The following is a 19,995-nucleotide window of genomic DNA, read 5'->3' as shown; positions in this document are numbered from 1 at the left end:
CATCACTGTTCTTTTGAGATAGTACAGCACCGACTCCTATGTGAGAGGCATCTACCTCGAGAAAAAAGGGTTTGTCGACATCAGGCTGAGACAGGATAGGAGCAGTGACAAAAGCTTGTTTTAAAAACTGGAAGGCTGCGATGGCTTCTGAAGGCCAGTTGGCTGGATTAGCCCCTTTTTTTGTGAGTGCGGTGATGGGTGCAATCAGCGTGGAGAAGCCTCGAATGAATTTCCTGTAGTAGTTGGAAAACCCTATGAAGCGTTGGACTGCTTTGAGGGAAGTGGGTTGTGACCACCCATTAATAGCCTCCAACTTCTCTGGATCCATACGTAGATCGAACCCAGAAATGATGTATCCGAGGAAGGGCACAGAAGGGACTTCGAAGGTACATTTGGAGATTTTGCCATACAGTTTGTTTCTGCGAAGACGAGACAATACTTCCTTGACCTGAGTTCGATGAGAGGATAAGTCTTTTGAAAAAATGAGGATGTCATCGAGGTATACCACAAGGCAAACGTAGAGCATGTCCCGAAAGACCTCGTTTACAAATTGCTGGAATACTGCTGGGGCATTACAAAGACCGAAAGGCATTACCAGGTACTCGTAATGACCATCCCGGGTGTTAAATGCGGTCTTCCACTCGTCACCTTCACGGATTCTTATTAAGTTGTATGCCCCACGGAGATCCAATTTGGTGAAGACTTGGGCACCTCGCACTCGGTCAAAAAGTTCTGTAATAAGAGGAAGGGGGTAACTGTTCTTGACTGTGATACTGTTTAAACCCCGGTAATCGATGCACGGACGGAGGCCTCCATCTTTTTTCTTTACAAAAAAGAACCCTGCGCCTGCTGGTGAACTAGAGCGCCGGATGAAGCCTTTCTGAAGATTCTCTTGTATGTATGCCGACATGGCTTGTGTCTCAGGAACGGACAATGGGTAAGTTCGACCTTTAGGGGGGAATTTCTCTGAGAGAAGGTCAATTTTACAGTCCCAATCACGATGAGGAGGAAGAGTATCAGCGGACTGCTCGCAGAACACATCAGCAAATTCACTATAGACTTCAGGGAGGCCAGGAAGAATTTTTACATTGGCTGAACGAGTGGGCACCACTGACTTGATACACTGCTGTTGGCAATGAGAACTCCATTGCTCGATCTGTAGCGTCTTCCAATTGATGTTTGGGTTATGAAGACGAAACCAGGGAAGACCAAGGACGATTTCATAAGAAGATTTGGGAATAACGAGAAATTTGATCTGTTCCTGGTGCAGCATGCCGACTCTGAGGGTGAGGAGACTGGTACAGAAGCGAACCTCACTGCCTGGGATTCTGCTGCCGTCAACTGCTGTCACAGCTAGGTGTGGAACTAAGGGTTCCATTGGAATCTTCAGTTTAGTAACCAGGTCTTGAGAAATAAAGTTCCCGGCCGAGCCGGAGTCTGCCAGGGCGGTACTGGAATGGGTACCAGTAGGGGTATCCAAAGATACGGGTAAGACAAAGTCATATTCTGGAGGAGATTTTGCCACTTGACCCAACCTGACTCCTCCCTTGCAGGTTAGGCCCGGTCGTTTCCCGAACGCTCGGGACAATTGTTAATGAAATGGCTAGGAGCAGCACAATATATGCACAAGCGATTGCGCTGCCTACGGGTGCGTTCTTCGGGAGTCAGTCGTGATCTACCCACTTGCATTGGTTCTTCACGTGTAGGAGACTCAGAACGAATCTTGGGAGAAACTTTGGGAATTAACTTCTTGTGTTTTTCTAGTCCTCTCTCACGAAGACGTAGATCAATCTTGACACATAGAGATATGAGATCTTCCAAGGGGTTAGGAAGGTCGCGAGATGCCAGCTCATCTTTGATCCGGTCAGAAACTCCTAACCAGAAGGCAGCTGTCAGGGCTTCATTGTTCCACTGTAATTCAGACGCGAGAGTTTGAAAGTGGATTACATACTGCCCCATGGGGCGGGACCCTTGCTTAACCTGGAGGATGTCGGTAGCTGCTGACACGGGTCGACCTGGCAAGTCGAATATGCGGCGGAAGGTCAGGAGGAATTGGTCATAGTCTGTCAGCAGAGGATCTGCTTTTTCCCATAAGGGTGATACCCACTTCAGGGCCGAGCCAGTTAATAATGACACCATGTATGCGATTTTAATTCTGGCCGTAGGAAAGTTATGAGGAACCAATTCGAACTGAATTTGGCACTGGTTGATAAACCCTCTGCAGGTCTTGGGGTCACTATCGTATTTGGTGGGTGCTGGCAGGTGGAGACGGGATGATAAAGCTGGTGTTGCTGATCTTACGGTAGTGGTTGACACAGAAGTCGACAGGGACTGTTGCAGGGTGTCCAACCGACTGGATACATCTTGTAAGAATTTAATCACCTGCTGCTGAGTAGCTTCTTGGGTCTCCATTCTGGCAGCAACATTTTGAAGAACCGCTGGTCCCACACTTGGGTCTTGGGCCGAGTCCATCGGCCTTGAATATACTGTCAGGTTCTGGGTCTGCTGTGTTCCCGGCCCTGACCGTGGTGGACCAGTGGAGGGCGCTGTGTAGCGGAAGGCCGGAGGCCTGATGACTGACATGCACAGAGGCACTGCCTTGCGTACCAGAGTGTTGGCTGAAACCAGAAACAGAGGCGCGGAGTCTAACCTGCCAGCGGTATTCACCAGAGACCCCCGCAAGGGGATATGGACTTCGCTGCGTCTGACAGGCAGGTCGCGGCCCTCTGCCCTGGTCCTCTGAACGTAGGCGGAGAGTGGTAGTGATATTGGAGACACTGGGAATTGGAATAGTCTCTGGAGGGCACAGTGTGAAAGTGTCAACACTGATGTCGACAGCAGGGTCGATGAGATCACTCAACTGCACGATGGTTATTTTGCAGGAGGCTTCTGGAGATGGTATGCCAGGTAAAGATGGTAACAGGAGTAATACTCGACTGCAGAGTGGAATGGCAGGAGTCTTCTGGAGATGACAAACCAGGTAGTATGCAGGAAACTGCGAGAGGTACACGGGGAGACCGGATAACCAGGAGCCTTTGGAAACAGCTGAACACAGGAGGGACTGAGGTCAGATGAACACATATTCAAGGCGATGACTGTGAGTTAGAAGCCGGAATATATCCCCCTTGCTGCGCACTGATTGGTTAGCGTCAGCAGCACCAATCAGTCCAGGGAAAGAGTGAGTACACCTGAGAGGTGTGCAGGTGTGTGGGTCAGAGGTCACCCTGGCTGGACCGCGGGATTGGACCCTCTGGTCAGCTGAGCGCATGTGTCATGGCGGCGCCCATGACGCGCGGGCTCCAGCGTGCCGGCATGTCGATTGCACGGGTCAACACCAGCCAAACATGGGACATCTCGCCAGGCGCTGACAGCTACCAGAGGCCTTACTCTCACCGCTGACCACCGGGAAGGTAATGGACGTGGTCTCAGACGGGGCTGAGACCCACGGTTTGTGACAGCCTCCATTTGCTCTTGGCTTCACGAACATTGTAGATGTGTGTGGTAAAGAAATCACAGACACCTGTGTAGCATGAAGGTAATGTGCGTCTTTACTCAGCATGCAGTAACAACCAACTGGAAGTGAACCCCCGTGCCACAGGAAGTGAGTCACCCGGCATCTCCCAGAATGCACGGCATGCATCTACAAACATAAAATAAATGGGACAAAAAGATTGTACCAAATCAGTGCTAAACTGACAAAAAAAAGTCCATAAATCACAGGATTTATGTTATAGTTTTGCACTTTTAACCAGGTGTTCTTCTGTATACTTTAAGGTTCACCACCTGCACTCATGTAAGGCTTTAGAAGGTACTTACATGTATACTTACTTTATTCCAGGTGGATATCCTCTCATAAAGGTATTGTCTAAAGGTCCATACACACTAGGCGACTATGCCCAGCGTGTATGGACAGCGATGATCACTATCATCGCTGGGGAGAAAGCCGCTCAGTGCCTATACACTGAGCGGCTTTCCCCCTGCCCAGTGCTGACGGAGGGGGGAGGACAGCTTTGCATAACACAGACCTATGCAAATCCGTCCTCAAAGCCGCTCATCTGCTGGTATTACCAGCAGATGAGAGGCTTTCCCAGCGATGATGTGGGAGCCCGATCATGCGGGAGCGCGCTGCAGCGCTCACCACTCATCGCTGGGGCATACACACTGGGCGGCTTTGAGCTGAAAGTCGCTAAAACCTGCTGTTTTAAGCGACTTTCAGCTCAAAGTCGCCCAGTGTGTATGGGCCTTAAGAAATATAAAACAATGAATCTCACTATCTGGTGTATTAACGAACCCCGGAAGTCCATATTTTATATTTTAAACAATGTGGTCACAAGCCATAGGGCACCCCAAAACTAGGATAGGTGAGTGCCGATGTTTAGTGTATAATATATATATATATATATATATATATATATATATATATATATATATATATATATATATAGATCACCGGGAGGCGCGTTAACCATATATGGACTTCTGGGGCTCTTTAATACACCAGATAGTGAGAATCATTTTTTTTTATATTTCTTAGACAATACCTTTATGAGAGGGTATCCACCTGGAATAAAGTAAGCATACGTGTAAGCACCTTCTGAGGCCTTACATGAGGTGTGGGTGTGTGTGAAGTGGAGTTTCCCCCCCAAAAAAACCTTGATGAGTATGATCCGCATTTAATACACTAAACCATTTTTACCAAAAATCAATGGCGCCACAAATGACTGCAGCTGGGACTATACTTAAGAGACTACCACACTCTAACGGAATTCACAACAGATAAAGTACAGTATATATCACCAACGCTGTCCTAACTATGGCCCTTATTCTGGTTGGTGCGGATATGTCTGCGTGCGTTCGTTCCGCCGATGTTTTGTGTTTGCGCATGTGCAGAGGCATATCTGCGCATGTGCGAAAGGTACATACGTCCAAATTCCGCATGAATTGTTTACACTACAAACAGGGGAGGAGAGGGGCGTGAAGGGCTGTTTGGCCTCATTAACATATGCATACGCCCCGCGTTTCATGGGCGTTCCCATGAAAACGCTGGGCGTACGTATGGTAATGCGGCCGTGACGCACGTGTAGGGGGCGGACATATGACATTGCCGGATGTCAGCTGCCCGCCCAGATCCCTGCTTTTGCACGGAGTAATGCCCGAGTGGTCTGAGCTCGCGGGAGCTGCCTGACCACTCGGTCCTGCATTCGATGGTCTGCGACCATCGAATGATGGGGGAGGTTCCCAGAGATGGAGGAGGTGTATACATGAGAAATCCACTCGTGCTCCGTGCGGTCAGCGGCTTACCGCATTTGGACGGAGTGAGCGATCCATACGGAAGGCGGGGTTTAGGACGCACGGTCCTGGCCACATATTTGGCTGCGGCCGCACAGACCAGAATAAGGCCCTATATTACTCAAATACCAGTGTGCTAGTATAACTTATCAGTTGTTTCACTATTCATCCGGCAACCGTCGCCACCACACTCAGGGGCAAACGCAGGATTTTCAGAAGGGGGTTTCCAGAGAGGAGCAGAGCAAAGCACCGAGAGGCAGTTAGGTGACCCAGTATATGCCGGGTCAGTTGAAGTATTATAGATAGACCAAATGTATATAAATAATAATAATAAATATATATATATATATATATATACAAACACACACACACACACATAACAACAGTGTAGACCCCTGGGCATAGCAATGTATTGGGGCCCCTACCGGTAGGGGTGGGGGAAGCTTTGATGTCCCGCGGGTGGCAGGGGGTATTATATCACCCACTCAGCATGTAGGGCCTGGATCAGTAATTTCCACCTAATTACCCCTTTACTGCACAGATGGTGGAAGAAGGGGGCATTGGGCTGAATGAAGGGGCCCTGATACATAACTTCCAGGATGATAGAGGATGTTTAATACGCAGAGGAGGGGTGTATAGTGGAGTGGGCTTATTAGTCATAATTATCTGGTGGGAGGACAGCTTGCATGACTGCAGATATCTCCAGTTCCCGGTACTAGATTTCTTAGCTTTTAATGGAATTAAAAACTAGAGAATCCCACCTACCAAATGGTATTAGGGACTAGGGGATCAGAGTTAAGGAGGAAGAGCAATCTGCCAATGAGTATACAAAACTACATACCAGGTGTGTGGAGCTGGAGCAGTAACCAGCTGCTGGAAGGCTGATATCTCTGGTTCTGGGAACAGTAGAGACAAGCTACTAGTGTTCATCAAAGGGGGAGAGTCCCAGATCTTGTAATATATCCTCAAAAAAACTCTTAGTCAGACAGAACCTGAAATATCTGACTGGGAACAGCAATTAACAGGCTTGGATGGGGACCACTGCTTTGAAGTCAGATATCTTCGATTCCCCTGGGCTGATTTTTAAAATTCTTGTACCCATGGAAAGTGGGGACCCTTAGCTTTCAGTCTAGGGCCTGTAGATTCCTGGGGGGGTTTCTGGGTACTCAGAAACCCCCCCTGCGTGCGCTACTGACACTGACCTGGTGGAGGTGCCCTATGTGCACGTAAAAGTATCTTTCAAATCAGGATGTGCATAAGGGTTTTCTTCTCGTGCCAGTGATGAATAGTAAAATCAGGAATCCTTTCCTCCTTTTTGACTCTATGGTCAGGCTATTGAAAAGGTAATGACCTTAAAAGCAGGCTCTATTTTCATAACATCTTTAGAGGTAAACTGCTGTTTCTCTCAGTTTTTCTGGAAACAAATGTACATCCACACCACGTACCCTTAAACAGTGGACTCACCTCAAAAAAGAGGCCCTATATGCCTCAAAAAGTATCTTTAAACCTCCGGCTGTGTCAGGCTACTTCAAAGATTTTCCGAATCAGGATAAAACTTGCAAAAGATGTTTTATTCCACAGATGAATGTACAGAAAATATATATCGGCACTTCTCCAATATCCGTAATTAGAAGAAGGTGGTGAAAAAAGATGGTATACAACAAAACATTTAAAGGTGTCCCCTCAACTCACCAACATGTTTCTGGCACCTGAGTGCCCTTTTTCAAGGTGTAGAGGGTGTGTGGATCATGCAGGTATTTATACCTGCATGTACGTAATCTGACTCTAAACATGAAGTGTATCAAAACACAGAGACAATAATAAACAAAACTTCCTATCTAATACAGATGATTCCCCTTCTATCTAAAGGTGCCCATACACGTTACAATTATTGTATACAATATCGCATCTCAAAGCATATCGGTTTTGCGATGAGATCAGATGAGATGAGATCTAGTACAAAAAGTATGTGCAGCACATACTTTTTGTACTAGATCTCATCTCATCTGATCTCATCGCAAAACCGATATGCTATGAGATGCGATATTGTATACAATAATTGTAATGTGTATGGGCACCTTAAGGGCTATTTCACACTGTCTGGCTCCTGCTGGACGGCGAAAACCTGCATGGCTTAAAAGCCGTGCCGTCCCTGCAGTGGGTAATGGACAGCTATGGCTGGTTTCACACACTCCGGCTCCTGCCGGACGGTGAAATTCCGCACGGCCAGGGAGCCGTGCCGCACACAGTAGTTTATCATGGAGGGGATGGCCACAGCCCGGCAGCCATCCCTTCCAGTGGCGGGATGCAGCTGCAGCCGTGCGGCCGGGCCGTGACCGTCCCCTGTGAATGGACACAATAGTGTCCATTCACAACTACTGTGTGCGGCACGGCTTCCTGGCCGTGCGGGATTTCACCGTCCGGCAGGAGCCGGAGTGTGTGAAACCGGCCTATGGCTGGTTTCACACTGTCCGGCTCCTGCCGGACGGTGAAATCCCGCATGGCTTAAAAGCCGTGCCGTCCCTGCAGTGTGTAATGGACAGCTATGTGTCTATTCACACAGGACGGCCACGGCACGGCTACCGGGTAGCAGCCGGATCTTTCCACTGCAGTGTCCGGCTGCCGTGCTGTGGCCGTCCCGTCCTCACAGGTCAGTGTGTGCTGAGGGCGATGGGGGCCTTTCACACACACCGGTCATTTGGTGTCCGGTTTTAGCTCTCCACCGCCCCTAAACTGACGTCACTTCAGTTTTTACCCTCAAATTTACATAGCACCGGCTCACTGAGCCGGTGCATGTGAAAGAGACAACTGTCAGGCAAAAAGCCGGACAAAATGTGTCCGGCTTTTTGCCTTCCGGACAAAACCGGAGTGTGTGAAACCAGCCTCAGGCTGGTTTCACACACTCCGGCTGCTGCCGGACGGTGAAATCCCGCACGGCCAGGGAGCCGTGCCGCACACATTAGTTGTGAATGGACACTATTGTGTCCATTCACACGGGACGGCCACGGCCCGGCCGTACGGCTGCAGCCGGATCCCACCACTGGAATGGACGGCTGCCGGGCTGTGGCCATCCCCTCCATGATAAAGTACTGTGTGCTGCACGGCTCCCTGGCCGTACGGGTTTTAGCCGTCCGGCAGGAGCCGGAGTGTGTGAAACCAGCCTTAGTGTCCATTCACACAGGACGGTAGCAGCCGGATCTTACCACTGCAGTGTCCGGCTGCCGTGGCAGTCCCGTCCTCACAGGTCAGTGTGTGCTGAGGGCGATGGGGGCCTTTCACACACACCGGTCATTTGGTGTCCGGTTTTAGCTCTCCACCGCCACCAAACTGACGTCACTTCAGTTTCTACCCTCAAATTTACACAGCACTGGCTCACGGAGCCGGAGCATGTGAAAGAGACAACTGTCAGGCAAAAAGCCGGACAAAGTGTGTCCGGCTTTTTGCCATCCGGTCAGAACCGGAGTGTGTGAAACTAGCCTAACATTCCCCAGCACATATATAACCATTGCGGCCAACATGCAAAAACATATAAATAATACCAACTGTAAATACATTGTGGGCATACTGTACATGTAAGCTCACATTCCATCTGAGTGCATGTGGTGAACCTTAAAGTATACAGAAGAACACCTGGTTAAAAGTGAAAAACCATAACATCCATCCCTTGATTTAAGGACTTTTTAAGGATCCTTTTGTCCCATTCTCTTTTATGGTCCTGGAGCACGGAAGTAAGAGCAAAAGGAGGAACATGGACATTTCACTTCACAAAATGTGATGGTATGATGTATCTATACATTTTATATTGATAGTGGGGCGCTTCACTATCCTTGTTCTGTTTTGTTATTTTCTATTGTTAGGGCCCATACACATTTTACCATATTGTACACCATTGTTACGGTTTAGTTCCGAACATTACAATATTATATTTATGATATTATATTTTGTGTACACAAGATGTGTGGTAAGATGCGCTCTCCCGTGCATCCTGTGAGACATGGTATGATAGTCCTGCACGCAGGCTTGATGGTAAGATATTGGGTGATGCTATGGCGATGCAGTCACTAAGTCTACAAGCATTAGGTTGATATGCAATATGTTGAAATGCATTAGGTCAATAAAAAACACCAAAAAAACATGAAAAACCCATATCGACCTTTTTTCATGTAGTCCTAATGCTTGTGTTGACATAATGCACGTCAACCCTATTTCATGTGTCGACCTAGTTACTTTTGACCCTATGACCCATACCCATGCTATGCACGTATTATGATCTTATGTCACATTGTATAAGATAGCACATGTCCGGGAGAGTAAGGGGAATTATATACAATATCTTATCCTATCCCATTGTTCTAATGTGTGCATAGTGTGACAGAGGCAGCATCTCTCCACATGAGAGTAATGTGGAGGATCCAGACCAGGTTTTGGAGCAGTAGCAGCAACAAGCTTGGGTAATCACCAGCACCTGTGACCTCATGAAATAAGTGTTTCCAGGGCAGAAGGAAAATGCTCAAGATGGTGGATTAGCTGCCCAAGTGATAGGCTGGGGTGTGGCCTATGGTAGAGACCATTGGAGCTTCCTGAAGTGCTTATACTATGCTGTGACCTATATACTGCAAATGCTGTAAACATCATTACTGTGCTGATTACGTGGTATGCTGTTTACCTGCTATGAAAAATAAAGACCAAGACTTTGGGCCAGATGTATTAGGCTTCAAAATGTGATAAAGTGGGGAGTGATAAACAACCAGCTCCAAACTGTACTGAGTTCAAACCCAATCTGTAGCATGAAAGTTAGGAGCTGATTGGCTGGTTGTTTATCACTCTCCATTTCATTTACTTTTTGAAGCTTGATACAGTACATCTGGCCCTTTATCTGATCCAGTGTATGGGCTCAATTCACAATAGCCTAAAATGCGCAAGAACATAAGATATCCAATCCGAACCATTGTGCCAGACTGGGTTGCCAGAAACAGCATAGCACTATATAAACACAGCAGCGACTGTAGTACTGACATGAGAATTAATTAGTCATCAGACTGTTATTTAGTAGACTATGAATCTATAATTAGGTTAATTAGCAAATATATGAAGTATTTGAATTTCAATAGATTAGAATCAGAAAGCCTCCTGTATTGTTATGCAAAGAGATATGTTAAATTAAAGAGTAAATGGAAAACAGAAGTATACTGTATGACTGAATATAACACACACATTTACATCACATCTACTACTGTATATATACATTATAGAAAGCTGGAAGACACAACAGGACACTCCAAGTACTTTACTACAGCATTTGGTTTTGTTATAAGAAATCAAATAAATACTGAATCTAGATACACACACTTATACACATGCTGTACTAGTGATTACATACAATATACAGGGCATTCGTGTAGAAATGTTCTGCAATCTAATCTTACCACTATTCCGAATCCTTTCCTCAAGTGTGTCCGTGTGTCCATCAAGCAACTTCTTGTTAAACAGTTCAGCAGAGCGGAGAAACATTGCTTCCACTGCGGAGCCTTTTAGCAGAGCAATCTGGTCTTCATGATCTAATGTTTGAAATCCTAAACAAAAGACGGGATTCATCACTAGTAATAATATTCCCTTTGTTCCGACAGCACAGGAAGCACATTGTCACTGCTCTCTAAGTAAACTGCTATTTTTCAAGAGTAGTTTATTTAGAATATGGCATGGGCTTGTGTAGACAAACCGGTACATTTACTAAATGGAAAGAGGTAATGTTGCCCATAACAACCAATCATATTATATCTAATATGTTCTAGGATGCAATAGAGAAATCAGAGACAGAATCTGACTGTTGCTATGGGAAACCACCTATTTTCATTTTTAGAAGCTTTAGTAAATGTACAACACAATCTTCACCTGATTCTAGCATGTTTATCCTTTATTATGGCTTCTGAATGTAGACAGGTATTTTGTAAGCATTTAACATGTTATACAGCTAGTTCCACCCAATGGGGGAACTACCAGGAATGCAGGTGGTTGTATTGGTGGTGGCGCATCAGCCACTTTTGATTTAACGTAACCATAGCAAAAAAAAAAACATAGTTGTTGTAACACTTTCTAATTTGCAACTAAACCACTTGTAATCAGGAGAATCTAGACACCTGGGAAACTACATGTTCATGGCAGCCTCTTGTGTCACTGATTTACACAACTGTATTTTTAGAGCATGTCAGGAAAGAAGTTTGTGTGTAAGTGGATATTCTGTGTCAGCACAAGCTTGTGTCATGCTGTGAGCACACAGTGGGTAATACATTAACTTTGGCCATTTAACCATTGAGGTTGCTAGTAAAAATCTGCCAAATTATTATGAAACTTGCATTTGGAGAACTTAATGTATTTTCCTGCATTATAGATGGAAGATGTGTTCTAAGAACCCCCAAACACAACAATAATAACCACTAATAACAGCAGCATTGCACAACCCTTATACATTTGTATTGGAATAGTAAAGTAATAACACCCCAATGGGAATGATGCCCTAAGGGCTTGTCATGTAAAGGATGTGAGGTTATCAGACTCACAGTAAGACTGTAATTATTATATTTTATTATGTGTAGTGATTAATGTACTTTTTAGTCCGTCTGTATCCTCTTGTTCTCCGTAGATGTTTCTATTCCCCATATCTGTGTGTATTTCCAGAACCATGCTGTTGCCCAAATATGGTCAGACAGGAAATGTCCACAGGGGGTGATCCAATTCCCCTGCTATTTACAGGAGGGTTATAATCTTCACAGGGGGTGGTCAGCACATAACGTAATCAGCTGGTGTTTGTTCCTTTTATTGACACTCCTTTGTGCCTTTCTGGACTCTAGTAGACTCTCTGGAACCAGACACAGCAGGGGGGCAGCAGCAGATGGACAGCTGTAGATTACCTGGGGGGATATACCTGACTCTTGAATCCACCAATCCGGACCAAGTGCAAACCCACTGATAGTTCAAGCGCCGTGGGAATTTAGAAGGTTTTAAAATGACTTGTACACATGCCAGCTTTTTATGTTAGTCACTGGCCTGGGCTAAGAGGTAATACTCTGCCTAGGTATCTTGTGGGACTTTATACAGGTTTCCTGCACGATCACGGCTGTGTGGGTATATGTGATAGGGTTGCGAGGGGGATCCCTGTGGAATTCGGAGGACTAATCTACCATCACTGCTGTGTGGATAAGCAAAGTTTTGCTCTGTGGAATTGGTTTGGAACTGTGATGCTACAAGAACTGTCAGTTTGGACTGCTACCTGGATGTTTCTATGCTACATTTTGCCGCTTGTTCCTGTCTTTATCTATTTGTGTGTGCTGTGGAAAAATAAACCGTATTTTGGTTTGATCTGCTCGGTGTCTGAGTGATTGAGGAACCCCATAACCTCACAAAGGACATTTCAGAAGATAATACAGGGGGTATATTATTACACCTCTAAGGAATAGATCTTATTCATCTACATTTAGACCTTTACATGATGATGGTAATTGGGTGGGGATAATTCGGGTGCATGAACTATTCTCATCTTGTAGGCATTTCATGGGAGTTTTGTGGGCGTGCATCAAAAGTCATGCGTATGGGGAAGGGAAGCCTGTTTCTGTCTTGCACTTGGCATGGGGTGGCAGTGTTAAATAAATGGGTTTCTACTTTCAAGCACAGGAATCCCCACATTAGCCAATTGGATGCTCGCATTAGCATTAGGTAGTAACTCGGGCAGCTGTCTGCGAGTACAGTCACTTCGTGGTAAATTTATAAGATGGGAGTTCTATTGAATATGAGATGTTGTCCATAGCAACCAATCGGAATTTTCCTATTATCTTCTAGAAGGTGCTAAATAAATAAGAAGTATTTATTTGCTATGGGCAACATCCCAATATTCAATAGAACTCCCATCTTAAGGCCCCCATACACTATGCGATTTTGGGACGATTTCATCTGATTTCGGCACTTTGGGCCGATAACCTGGTGAAATCGGCCCAAAATCGCAGGTGCGCATTGAACCGGATCAGGGAGGTCGGACAATCAGCACATAAGATCACGTCCGACCTCCCTGTATGCATATGCCTGCCCACCTGACAGGCATATGCATGCAGACTGACCGGGGGAGCAGTGGGGCGGGCAGCGGGTCCCTGAGCACTTAGCTGGTGGTGCCGGCGAGTGCTGACCTGGCCGGGCGGTGTGATCACAGATATCAGCAGCGCTGTGGGACGGGCAGTGAAGTGGCGGGTATTAGATTTTTAAAATACCTGTCAAATGACTGGCCATTCTCTGATTGGCTGAGAGCTCTCAGCCAATCAGAGAACGCAAGCAAATTATCACATGTAAAATTTGGTTCATCAAGTGCCAAATAGTATGTGAGCCTCCTGGGGAGCTGCCGGGCGACTCACAGGAGAATTGGGGCCTAATATATGGGGCCTAATGTCAGTTCCAAAGCATCCAGTATGTAACCTTCAGAAAAAGCACCTTCCTGACACCAAAGATTTCTGCACAAAAAGCTTCATCTCCAAAGGTAACCCTGGGGAGAAAGGAGTGACTCTGAACTAATATGCAAAATAAAGTCTCAAGATCCCTATCCCCTAAGGGGCCTTTTGGCTCTTGGGGTCAGTGATTCAGCTTGCCCTCTGAGCGTGGGCAAGTTGGACCTGAGGATTCTCTTTTCCCAAAGTCCCATGCCCCCAGCATGGTTTGAAGTCCCAAGGCCTAGCACAGTTTGGAGGGGGTCTGAAGTCCCAAGGCCTACCACGGTTTGAAGAGGGTCTGAAGTCCCATGCCCAGCACAGTTTGGAGAGGGTCTGAAGTCCAATACCCCGACACTGTTTGGAGGGGGTCTGAAGTCCCGTGCCCCTGAATGGTTTGGAGGGGGTCTGAAGTCCCATGCCCCAGGACGGTTTGGAGAGGGTCTGAAGTCCCATGCCCCAGCATGGTTTGGAGGGGTCTGAAGTCCCATGCCCCAGCATGGTTTGGAGAGGGGCTGAAGTTCCATGCCCCAGAACGGTTATGAGAGGCTCTGAAGTCCCATGACCCAGAACGGTTTGGAGGGTGTCTGAAGTTCCATGCCCCAGACCAGTTTGGAGAGGCTCTGAAGTCCCATGCCCCAGCATGATTTGGAGGGGGTCTGAAGTCCCATGCCCCTGAACGGTTTGGAGAGGGTCCGAAGTCCCATGAGCCAGCACAGTATTTCCACTACATTGGGTATTTGGAAGCACACTTCTCGGGCTTCACAAAAAAGTAGCATAAATGGTTACATTATTCGGCTAAATCCTCAGATAAACCAAAATGTAGCTTTAGGAAGAATTACTGGAATGTATTATGTTTTATTATTTATATCCATTGTTTACTATATAAACATCATAAAATAAACCAGTATTTATATATGCTACCAAAGGAAAACATTACTTAGCAAAAATAGATGTATATACCTTTTTCTTGAGCAGGCTATATAGTACTGTAGATATATTTTTGCGAAACATCACATTTCCAGAACATACAAATTGATCTGATCATAAAGGCGCAACAATAATATGGTTAAGACAATTTTGTTAAATTCCAGCTTTAGAGTCAACTTTGAGTACCTGGTATCTTTTTTGTGAACTCTACCAGTATCTGTACATGATTTGTAGCCATCGTTGTCAGGAAGACAAAGTTATCATCAGTGTTAAGGTTGGTCTGAAATAAATTAAATATGAATTGTAGAGACTTAAAATAAATCTTTACACTAAGAGACAAAGGGGGAAATTTACTAAGATGTGTATTCTACTTTACATGTGATGTTGCTACGGGCAAGATCCTGTCTACTATCTTCTAGAGAGTGCTAAATAAATAAGAAGTAGATTCTGATTGGTTGCCCATAGCAACATCACATGTGAAGTAGAATACACATCTTATACCCCTTTCAGACAGAAAAGTCTGAAAATCTCGGCAAATACACGGCATTTCAAATGCCGTGTCAATTTGCCGGGAGCAGCCTGACCCCCCTTCACACAGAAGAACAAATTACCGGGTTGAAAATTTCTACCCGGTAATTTGCTGAATAACACGGGTATTTCTTCTGTGTGAAACGGTCAACACGGGTCATAAATCCCGTGTCCTCGACCCTGGTCAATTCCCGGGTCGGAGACGCGGGATTTACGACATGGGTGTGCCCTTTCACACAGAAAAAGGATCCGTGTATTTAATGAAATTCCCGGGTGGAACTGCTTCACCCTGGTACTTCGTTTTCTGTGTGAAAGGGGTATTAGTAAATTTCCCCCAATATCCCTGATAAGCCGTGGTACGGCTGGCTTTTTGGCACTAATTAGATAGCCCTTGAAGAGCCTATTACCTGTGATCAATGATCGCGGGTAATAGAACATCGGTGTAAATGGAAAATACATTTTTTATTCAAAATGACTGTGATCACATAAAGGACAAAATGCACGTTCCGATCATTTCTCTGCTAACCACGGCATATTTGGAAAACTTGTCTCTAAGATCCTTGGAGACCAGTTTATCTGTAGATCATACTAAGATTACAGATCTTATCACACACTGACATTCCTTTTTTGGAAATGACAAGTTTATAGTGGCCTGACCCTATGTACACTAAGACTGATATGCATCTATTTTATAGACCTATCTTTGATCATTATCTTTGTGACCTTCATGAAATATTGAAACACACCTTTAAAAGCCCTTGGCGACATTCGAAGATGCGATTCAAACAAAATATGCATTTTATTTATTTTACACTTCCATGAAATGAATCACACCCTGGCAATACCACTCAACAGCTAATTTGTTCTTTACTAGATTATTATTATTATTATTATTATTATTAATAATGATAATAATAATAACAGGGTTGCCTACCCTCCCGGAATGGCCAGGAGGGTCCCGAAAATCGGGTCTCCCTCCCGATCCCCCGGAAAGGTGGGCATCTCTCCAGGATTCTGGGGGTGCCCCGCTCGCCCCCTGATTGCGCACCACCCACCCCCCGACCGCGGCGTTTAAATAACCTTTTCTGCCGATCTCCGGGGAGACGGCGGGGCTAAAGTGTCATAATCGCGTCATTTAGCCCCTCCCCCTCCACAGAGATCGGCAAATTGAGTCACATTCCTATATGGGGATGGGGCTCAATGACCCGCCCCCAAACTCCTGCTGAAAGTCTCCTCTCCGGGCTTCTCCCAGAGAGGAGCTTTCAAAAGTCGGCAACCCTGAATAATAATGATATTATTATTATATTATATTTTAAGGAAAGTTATGCTGCCCATACACTTGTGAGATATTGCATGCAATCATTCGATTTCGACCATATCTGGCCGATAAATCAAATGATTGTATACACAAAATGTGTACCATTCGACACGATGCGCGGGCACGCCGGTCGATTGTCGCGTCTCACGGTCTTATGTGCTAGACATAATATTTACCGAATTGCAGGCGCAATCGCATGTGGTTTTTAACCACATGCGATGCTCGAATGCAATCCGCTGGTGGCGGGGCAAAGGGAACGCTTTTTCAGTGGAGTGGGGATGGGGAGAGGGGACCGGAGGGACCGCTGGCTGCGTGGGAGAGGGCAGCATTGTAGCTGTAATGCTAGCGGACAGTGGGGGTCAGTCAGCGGTGGCAGCAGAAGTGTTTAAAACACTGGGCAGCACTCTGATTGGCTGCCCATTGTGCCGCTACCGCTGACTCCTGCTGACCGCTAGCGCTACTTCCAGCGCTACATTACAACACCACCCTCTTCTAGCACCCAATGTGCCATCTCAAGATGGCATGCGACATTGGGTGCTGTAAGGGGGCATTTTTTGCACCACAAGATGCGATCGGGTTTGATTGACAACACACTTCAATGTCGCATCGAATCCAATCGCATAAGTGTATGGGTAGCATTAGATAGTTTAAAAACACATGTAAAATGCTTTCCCATAGACTTCAATATGCTTATTGATGAATGATTGTATAATGTTTCATACTCTTTGAGACTCATAGCTTTTTATTTTCTTCAAATATTATATATTAGTGTCTAAAAGCAAAACAATTGGAACAATCCTTCCAGGACAAGAGTCTAGAACACTAGTAAGCAACCTGTGGAACTCAAGCCAGTTGGGTTGTAATGGCAATGCAGCCCAAGTGATGGTCTGGGGGAGCCAGTGCTGTGGGAGCGCCTGGTCTCTGCATATTTCAATGGGCCTGACCGTCTGTATGTAATCTGCTGAAAATATCCCTCCAAAAATGTCCGCCACCTTGGAGGAGACAGATGCTAGTGGTCATACTGGACAGACGGATAGATGCTAGAGGTCCTAGATGATAGCTTATACACACTGAGTAGCCAAATTATTATGACCACTTGACACTTACGCAGATCGGCCATAACTTCACATTGTTGCCACTAGGGGGTGAGATAGCTATAAAAAGGGAATGCAGGACAAGTTAAGCATCAATTGCACTGTGTTGCTTGTGAAGAAATGGTCAAAAAGCGTGATTTAACTGAGTTTGAATGCAGGATGATTGTAGGCACTCGAATAGTCGGAACCAGTATCAGCAAAACGGCTGCACTTGTGAAGCGTTCGAGAGCAGCAGTTATTAATGTTTAAAGAGAGTGGACTACCAAGCAGAAACCGGGTCTCAATGTCAGGCTTGTGGTCGTCACATGCTACTGAATGCTTGATCTGAAAGGAGACTTGCCAGAGTTGTCCTGTCCAACAGAAGAGCAACAGTACGTCAAAGGGAATCTTAATCAAGGAGCAACTGCGAAGGTCTCTGAACGAACTGTTCGCTGTGGGTCCCGCTCATTACATATGCATGGGGCGGGGAGGGGACCCACTCATTAAATATTCACTGCACAGAGCTGATCCTGCTCCTTATATATGCAGGGGGCGGGGCGGGGACCTGCTCATTAAATATTCACTGCACAGAGCGGGTCCAGCTATACATAGTTACCTACCCTCCTGCATTATGCAGGAGACTCCCTGAAATAGCAGCAATCTCCCTCTCTCCCTCATTAGTCTAGCAATCTCCCTCATTTCACCTAGCCCACATTACACTGTTACATTTATGGGGAAAAAAGGAATGAGAGGAATGAGAGATAGATACATTTACATTGAATCATCTGCACCATTTCCCAGCACTTTAGCAAGTATTAAGTATAGTAGCTCTCACTATGGGGGTTATTCTAGTTCATTCTTTCTGACAAAATCCTTCTTAGATGGACAAAACCATGTGCACTGCGGGTGGGACAGATGTAACTTGTGCAGAGAGAATTAGATTTGGGTGGGGTTTTTCTTCAAAGTGAGATCTATATTGCAGTGTAAAATAAAGCAGTCAGTATTTTCCCTGCACAGAAACAAAATAACTCACCCAAATCTAATTCTATCTGCACATGTTACATCTGCCCCCTGCAGTGCACATGGTTTTGTCCATCTAAGAAGGATTTTGTCAGAAAGAATGAACTAGAATAAACCCCTAACTGCTTTGGGGCTCATCTACATTTGGATATAAGAAATTTTAAATTACAAACCCACGCTTTTAGGTGCCATGTTCACAATCTATTTTCACAATCTCTCCATATATGTAACTAGACATGCCATTTGGGTGGAGCATGACACCCTCAATGGGGCACTTTGCAAAATTCTATTACCTATTATAATCTACCTGAAACTAGTTTTCAAAAGTAGGCAAGTATGTATATATACATGTTACATATATGACATTTTTAGATTTTGGGGGGTGAAGTGTTGGGGTGGGAGGGGTGGTGGGGTGTTGGGGGGTGCACAAACACCCCACCTGTTTTCTATGGGTGAAAAGGGTTCAATGAGAAAGGTGCAAAAACGGTAATTGAACTGTAATATACCATTTACAACATGCTATGTGAAAGGGGTTTTACTTGCTCTGACCCATTTTAAGAAACGTTTTAAATATAGGGTCTAAAGCAGGTTTTGCAATGTGAAAGCAGCATGAGTAATTCCACCCCAAGATCTTCATAAGATTAACATATCATATGCTTGTTATAAAAAAGTATTGTTGGACACGCAGTGAAGTATGGGGTATATCGAATGATAGTTGAAAAGGGACCATTTGAAGCTCTCTGGGGATCCTTTGCCCCACCACAGCATCATCATCCTCATGCCAGAGGTTTTTCCCTAGGGATGAATAGTTTCCACCTCATCTTCCCTCCACTAAAGAAGAGGAAAGTATTTTTTATTTAGGTGATTTGTATAATACAAATAATTCTATTCACATTTATACACCAACTAATTACTAGCCTGTCATATTGCCGGAACAATATAACAGTAATGGTAGCGGTGGCGGCTGTACTATGCAACATTTAAATTGCTCTGTTGGGCGCCTCTAGTGGCCACCAGTGCAGAAAGCACTTCAATCACCGATAGAGGTGATGAGTAGTGTTAGCCTTTTATTATATAGGATGATTCCTGCAAGAGGTCACAGCGACTTTAACTTCATAATCTGACATCTATTTCAAAAGACCTGTGTACTCACTACTAGTTTTGAAGCCAGGTCCTGAGGCAGCCGATGCTTGTTGTATGCCTCCATTGTATACTGCAGCAGTTGCATTTGTTCTGGTGTAAGTTCTGCTTTGACCTGTACCAACAAGAAGTAGAAGATATGAACACTTTATTTGCCTTTAAACTCTTTGGGGGAAATTTACTAAGAATACGAATATGAAAATTTGTATTTGTATTCTTAATACGCCTGATT

At 45.4% G+C, this 19,995-nt stretch overlaps 1 protein-coding gene across 1 annotated transcript in view; it reads right to left on the bottom strand.

Annotated features, from left to right (window-relative positions):
• The window catches only part of NR1H4 (nuclear receptor subfamily 1 group H member 4), an 82,484-nt gene that overhangs the window by 11,813 nt on the left and 50,676 nt on the right, over positions 1-19,995 (bottom strand). The window contains exons 6-8 of the mRNA XM_083182211.1: positions 19,777-19,878; positions 14,871-14,964; positions 10,716-10,862 (exon numbers count right to left, since the gene is read on the bottom strand). Of these exons, the coding sequence (XP_083038337.1) occupies positions 10,716-10,862; positions 14,871-14,964; positions 19,777-19,878 (343 nt within the window). The remainder of the gene's footprint in view (positions 1-10,715; positions 10,863-14,870; positions 14,965-19,776; positions 19,879-19,995) is intronic.

The sequence above is a fragment of the Crinia signifera genome, chromosome 4, assembly GCF_055691185.1.
Source record: "Crinia signifera chromosome 4, ASM5569118v1, whole genome shotgun sequence".
In the NCBI taxonomy this organism is placed as follows: Eukaryota; Metazoa; Chordata; class Amphibia; order Anura; family Myobatrachidae; genus Crinia; species Crinia signifera.
Note: the sequence above shows the minus strand (reverse complement) of the source record. Positions and strands in the feature narration are given on the sequence as shown.